The sequence below is a fragment of the Arvicanthis niloticus genome, chromosome 16, assembly GCF_011762505.2.
Source record: "Arvicanthis niloticus isolate mArvNil1 chromosome 16, mArvNil1.pat.X, whole genome shotgun sequence".
Lineage (NCBI taxonomy): Eukaryota > Metazoa > Chordata > Mammalia > Rodentia > Muridae > Arvicanthis > Arvicanthis niloticus.
The window spans coordinates 8609625-8616332 of record NC_047673.1 but is presented as its reverse complement, the minus strand read 5'-3'; the positions used below and the strand labels follow the sequence as shown (position 1 = coordinate 8616332).

At 48.8% G+C, this 6708-nt stretch overlaps 1 protein-coding gene across 1 annotated transcript; it reads left to right on the top strand.

Moving 5' to 3' along the window:
* Positions 1 to 786: 786 nt before the first annotated feature.
* On the top strand, positions 787 to 6143 carry Coprs (coordinator of PRMT5 and differentiation stimulator). The gene is made up of 4 exons (XM_034520241.2): positions 787 to 942; positions 3248 to 3314; positions 5031 to 5246; positions 5712 to 6143. Exons 1-4 carry the CDS (start codon positions 874 to 876, stop codon positions 5879 to 5881), a joined length of 522 nt encoding a protein of 173 aa, XP_034376132.1. The 5' UTR covers positions 787 to 873; the 3' UTR covers positions 5882 to 6143.
* Positions 6144 to 6708: the final 565 nt, after the last annotated feature.

Below are 6708 nucleotides of genomic sequence, written 5' to 3'. Positions count from 1 at the left end.
TACAACCTGTGTCCCAAGTTAGGTCAGCTCCCCGTACTTAGTAAGCCAGTAAAAATAGCCAAATTAATCATGGAGAGAAGAAAACGGAAAACGGAGAATTCTTCAACATAGTCACATTACTGACTTGGAGCACAGGTTTTGACTCCAAGTTCCATAGCACCACCACGTGTTATGTTACGTGGTGGCATGTTGTTTTGATCCTTTATCCTAGTTCCTAGTAGACTGACTTTTTGTTGTTTGTTTATTTTTGTTTTTCAAGACAAGTTTTCTCGGTGTAGCCCAGGCTGTCCTGAAACTCACTCTGTAGACCAGGCTGGCTTTGAACTCAGAAATCTGCCTGCCTCTGCCTCCAATGTGCTGGGATTAAAGGCATGAGCCACCACTGGCCCTCGCATATTGACTTTAAAGACGGATCATTAAACCAAAGCGGCAAGTCTCCAGGCTGCTATTTCAGATCATTTCAGATTGAGTTTCTCATTACTCATTAAGGGATGCTGTAGTGCAGGTGCAGCCTGTGATCTGGAAAACCCTGTGATGGGGTAGAGTGAAAAGTGATGGAGCCCAGAGACTGACTGTGTGACACCCGGGTGGGCTCTATGTGCTCTCGGGTCATTTCACACTGCAGTAGGGAAACCCAGTGTGGCTGGGAAGGCTCAGTGCCCAGTCGGGCCTAAGGCTCTAAAGCCCAGCGCTTGAGCTCAGAAAGATCTGGAGAGCCGGCGGACCGGGCACAAGGCAGGTGGGCGTGTCGTCTGGTGCTGCCCTGCGCCGCCCCGCCCCCTCTGTCGTAGCGCCGCGCGGATTGGCTCGCCCGGCGCCTGTCAGCCGTCACGTGCTGGAGCGGCCCGGGAGCCTGGCTGTGGGCGGCGGGGCATGGACCCTCAGGCAGCCTCCGGTCCCGGGCCGGGCGAGCCGAGTGCGCGGGAGGCCCCCGGCACGGAGGTGAGCGCCAGGGGTGGGGGACGCGGGCATCCGTAACCACCCGGGCTAGAAGCCGTGAGGCTCGCGCGCTGTGGACAGCTCGCTCACCCGGGAAACGCCGGGGCCGCGCGAGGGCGCGCACCGCCTGGCCAGTAACGGCAGTGGGCGCGGGAACGCGCGCAGACCCGAGCCCTAGGCTGTGGCTGCCGCTGGAGGGAGAGGGACGCCGGGGCTGCTCGGGAGCCTCTGCGGGAGTGAATGCAAGGAACGCAGAGCTGGCTGCCCGGAGCCGGCTCCCGCAGCAGGGGGCTGGGTCAGGTGGGAGAGGAAACGGATTTTTGTTGTTTTTTTTTTTTACCTTGAGGATCTCTGGCCACTGGTGGGGATGTGCAGCTGACCTTGGACGCAAGGTGTCACCCGTACTTTTTTCCCATTTGATGAAACGAAAGGTCCCCTTGTGACACGGGTTTCCAGAAACTTGTTTTCAAGTGAGCGCCATACAGCCTTTTCCCATGGCCCGCTCTTACTGCATCCACCGGTACAGGGAGCTTCTGACTATAGGCATCCTGATTAGCAGAAGCCACGCCTGTGCCTGGCACAACGTCTATGCTAATTGGGTGTATGAATGGAACGCTTACTTGAGCATCATTGATGGTACCTGAAGCGACAGTACCAATAGATTTGCAAAGAAAATTACTTTTCCAAAATAGGAGAGTAATGTATCAGGGCGGAGCTGGAAAGGATGTTCTTGGGTGAGAAGGTAGGCCCAGCAAAGGCTGGATATGAGAAAGTGCAAGGCAAATGGCCTGGGAGCTTGGGTCGGAGAGCAGGCCTCTTACAGAAAGAGGACCGTGAGAGGCAATATGGATGGCGTTGCAGTGGAGGGCCCGAGAAGGTTTTGAGTGGAGGAGTGATTACACCGAGAGTGAGCAGGAGTAGGGAGACGGGGATGAGGTTCAAGTAAGAGGTCCAGCACCTTCGGGAGCAGCAGTGGACTGTGGTTATCACTGACTACAGGAGATGAATTGAGTCAGGAGTGATAGATAATGAATGGTAATTAGGGTAAGTCAGTTTATGTGCAGGATGAAGGGGGCAGTTAAGGCCGGAGAGACAGCCATGCTGGTCTTACAGAGTTTGGCTTGGTTCTCAGCACCCACAACAGGTGTGTCTCAGCCCTCTGCAACTGGCTCTTAGGAGATCCACCTGGTACATCCACATTACAAATAAAATATATAAATAAAAAATTAAAACGGATTTAAGTCAAAAGTGTTACCTTCTTGCAGTCTAACAGGTGGTTTTGTTGTCACTGTTGGCTTTATTTTTATTGTAATATTTTTTGAGACAGGGTCTCACATAGCCCAGGAGCTGAGCTTACTCTGTGGCCAAGAATGATGTTAAACTTCTGATTCTCCTGCCCCTACTTCCTAAATGCTGGGATTACAGATATAGCCCACCAGGCCTGGCTTTATGTGGTGTTGGAAAATCGATGTGGGGCTTTGTGTGCACTAGGCAAACTCTACCCAGTGAGCTACGCCTCCAACCCATATTAGATGGTTTCTAAGTGTTCCTTCATCTTAGGACCTCTGCCGGGTCAGAGCAGCCATTGCAGTTTCTAGAGGTCACACCCCGAGTGAATGGCAGGGATGGGACTGAAATCCACCTGACCATCCAAGCTCTAGACACTGCTGGTTCCACTGCAGAGAGAGCTTTCGGGGAGTAAAGTCTGGGGAACTTTGATGTAATGGGGCATAAAGTTACCTAGTTGTCCGTGGGGATTCAGGTATTCGGTCCAGTGTTGAGAACTCAGCTGCCTCTCCCATGGACCACTGGAGTGGTCTGCTAGGACTTGTTAGACAGAGAGAACTGAAGAAGGCAAAGGTTTGCAGAGAAGTTGCAGGTTCAGGAAACAACTATCAATCCTGGCCAAGAAAGGAAGAGATGAAGTTAGAGCAGCCGAAGTGTATATAAACTTAGAGGAAAGAGTTTACACACACACCCGAGCTTACAAACGAGACCAGGGAGCTGCCCCATCTGGCTCCGGGGTCTGTAAGCTTGGAGAAGTTGCACTGCCCAGACTTCTGAAGAGGGCCCAGGGATGAGAGCAAAACTGGCAGCTGGCCACTGCAAGAGGGCATCCCAGTGGTCAGAATGCAGATGTGCTGCTGGGTGATGCCCACAGGCCCCATTCTCTGAGGCCTTGCCGAGTCCTCGGAAGCATATGCTGGCTCCACAGTGTGCAGGGCAGTATGAGATGGAGAGTGTGGAGCTTCAAAGAGTGACATGTCCGACACACCCAAGTTCCTGGTAATCATTTCTTCTTCCACAGGCTGGCTTTGCCACAGCTGACCTGTCTGGTCGGGAGACAGAGACTGCACTGGCCGAGGATCGACTAGGCAAGTAGACAGCAGAGACTGGGGTGGCTGTGGGATGAGCTGAAGAGAGAACAGCACAGGCCCTCTGTCTTGTCTATCTTCTCTTGCTAGCTGACCCTCTTTGCCCATTGTCTCAGTAAATGGTCTGGAAGTTTCCAGGTGGCACTCGATGCCCATGGATCCAGACCACCCTGTTTCACTGGGACCGTGGAAAGCATCTAGTGTACGTAGCTAGGAATTTCCAGTCCTGGGGCTTGCGTTTTTCATCCTTAGATAAGTCTTTATCTTTAAAGTGGGTTATAGTACCTCCTAGGGTTGACTGGGAAGAGCTTTAATGATACTGCCCAATACACTGGTCACTATGTAGCTCTGTGGTGTACTGTTCTAGCCTGTAGGAAAGTTGCAATGGGTAGTGCTGCTCTCTACAGCCTGAGCATAGAATGGGTATGATCAGAGCAGGTGCTAAGTGCACACTGATTTTCAAGCACAGATCCAACTGTTTCCTTTTTTTCCCCCTAAATAAACTCATAACAACCTGATGACTGTTTCACCAATGAGAAACTTAAGGTACACAGTAAAGTCTTAAAATGCAGCAAAAGCTATATACTTGCCTTTACCACTGAACTATATTAAAGCATATGATGTGCTTCATCCAGCTCCGTGACACTGTGTACAACTGTCACTGCTGCATCTAGGTTTTCATGACACCAAAAGGAAGTCCTGTACCTGGAGTAAACGCTCTCCACTCTTAGTTTTGAGCCCCTAACTACTGATAGCTTCTCCCACCCCTAACGATTCACCTGTTATGGACATGCAAGTGTGAATTGACAGTAAATGAAGTTATACAACACAAGGCCCCTCATGTCCCTGCTTCCTTGAACTCGGCACATTTCCAAGGTTCATTCCTGTAGCAGCCTGTGTCAGCATCCATCACTCACGAGACTGAGCACGTCCACCATTCTGCATTTTGTGGATCATTCATTCACTGATGATATTTGGTGACTCAATGGTGCCTCAGTGAACATTTTTTCTGACTGAAGTGTTTTTTATAGTTCTTTTGGGTGTACCGTTTCGAGTAGAGTTGCCAGGGCATGTGATATCTCTGTTAAAAGTTACTGAGGAATCAGTAGCTTCAGTGTCAGCTCAGAACCGATCTGACCTGAGGCAATCTGTCTCCAGATTCTGTACTCTCCACTGAATTGCTTTATAGCTGTGACAACAATCTTAATGCCATGGCTGTTTCCGGCCACTTCCTTCCTTTCCTCAGACCTGGTATTACTACAGCAGCAGAGTTTTGGAGGTCCATTGTCCATCTGTAGGCTTTGTTGAGTTACTGTGTGGCTTCCCTGAATTCAGGAGGAAGATAGTGGGAACTGGACAGGCCCTGTTCTGTTTTTCTCTGTGTACTTGAATCTAACAGGCTTCAAAAGGAAAAGTGGGACGCGGCCTGAAATAGCAGAAGCACACTTTGCCAGAGGCCTTTGGGTTCATTGTAAACTACCTGAAGATGCCCCTTACACTGTACTGAGTGGCCTTGTTTAAGACAAACATCTTGGAAAAAAACCAATCAACTTCATTTCCAAAATATAAGCTAAATACTCCAGTAAGTGCTCACGTAATGAAAGAGCTACATCTGTAGATTTTTACTGCTTCTTTAGAAAAAGGCTTTAAGAAATTTTCTAACCATATGAGCAGACTTCCAGTTTATCAGTTTTTTAAATGTCTGTTCGCTCACAGCCAGTGGAGCTCAGAGCATCCCTACTGACATTCCTACCTATGCCGAGGGCCCAGGCTCTGAGGAGGAAGACTTTGCAGTGGAGAAGGAAGCTGATGGGGATCTGTATGCCTGGGAGCCGTCAGAGGGTCCACCCTGCCCACCCATGGAACAGGCTGCCGAGCTTTTTAACGAGGACTGGGACTTGGAGCTGAAAGCGGACCAAGGGAATCCTTACGGTAGGTAGGGAGCATCTGGGGCTGGGCCTGAGCTGCTCAGACCCTGCACACGGCCCTAAAGGCAGGCAGTGTGGAAGTCGGGTGGTGTTCCACTGCTCCATTGTTCCAGGACTGGGATCTCTGCTTCTTTTCTGTATTAAATATAATCTATACATTTGGATTTGCTTTAACAAGAAAATTCTCCTAAAGTGTTTGAGCTGAGTGGCTGCAGATGGGAGTACTCTGCCTTCCGTTCCTTTGTATTCCTTTATGGGTTGTTCAGAGTGACTTGTTTGCATTTCCTCAGGAAAGGAGGGGTGTGTGTGTGTGTGTGTGTGTGTGTGTGTGTGTGTGTACACGTGCATGCGCATGAGCATATGTGTGTGTCTACTATTAAAATAATTGTAAGATTGTTGCCTAGACTTTTTTTTTCTTGTGCTGACCAGTTTGACTTTCCCTCTTTCCCTCTTTTGAAACTGTCTGCAGATGCTGATGACATCCAGGGGAGCATTTCCCAAGAGATTAAACCTTGGGTGTGCTGTGCGCCACAAGGAGATATGATATATGACCCCAGTTGGCACCATCCACCTCCACTGATACCACATTACTCGAAGATGGTCTTCGAAACAGGACAGTTTGACGATGCCGAAGACTAAAAGTGTCACTTTCTGCAGTGGGGGAGTTTTTGTGTCCTCCAGATCACGAGTCGTTTCCTGTGTTTTAAGTGAGATACTCTTTCCAAGACATCGTTCCCAGCGACTCCTCAGTGTGGGCTACAGACAGGCATTAACTGGGACGTTGTTGTTGTTGCTGCTGTTGTTGTTGTTGTTGTTGTTAATGGACTCTGGAGTGTGTTGGAATTTTTGTCTCTGTTAGAGTTGTGTTCTTTATAAATAAAGTTAGGGGAAAATAACCTAATACGCTTTGTCTACGTTTCTTCCCTATAATTATGTAAGTCCTTGAATTACATTTTAAGGATGGGAATACTTAAGAGACCTAACTATTCTCAAAGAGAAAAGGCACCGTGGCTTGGCTTCTGTATGTCTGGCATGTTTTAGCAGGTATTGTAACCCAGGGGTCACTGGTGACTGTGTAGCTTATTTCTATCCCCTCTGAAGGAAAGGCTAAACATTCACTTAGCTTACAAGGAAGGAAACTAACTGGTATTTTAAAGCCAGCAATTATCCTTTTATAAAAAAAAAAAAAATTATTTATGTATGTGAGTACACTGTCGCTGTCTTCAGACACACCAGAAGAGGGCATCAGATCCCATTACAGATGGTTGTGAGCCTCCATGTGGTTGCTGGGAATTGAACTCAGGACCTTTGCAAGAGCAATCAGTGCTCTTAACCACTGAGCCATCTCTCCAGCCCTATATAACCCTTAATTGGCATGGAATACTGTTTTTAATACTCTGTTCTGTTCCCTGGCTCTATGTGTGTAAGTGTTGGGAGTCAGGGGAAAGGATCTGTCAACGTCAGTT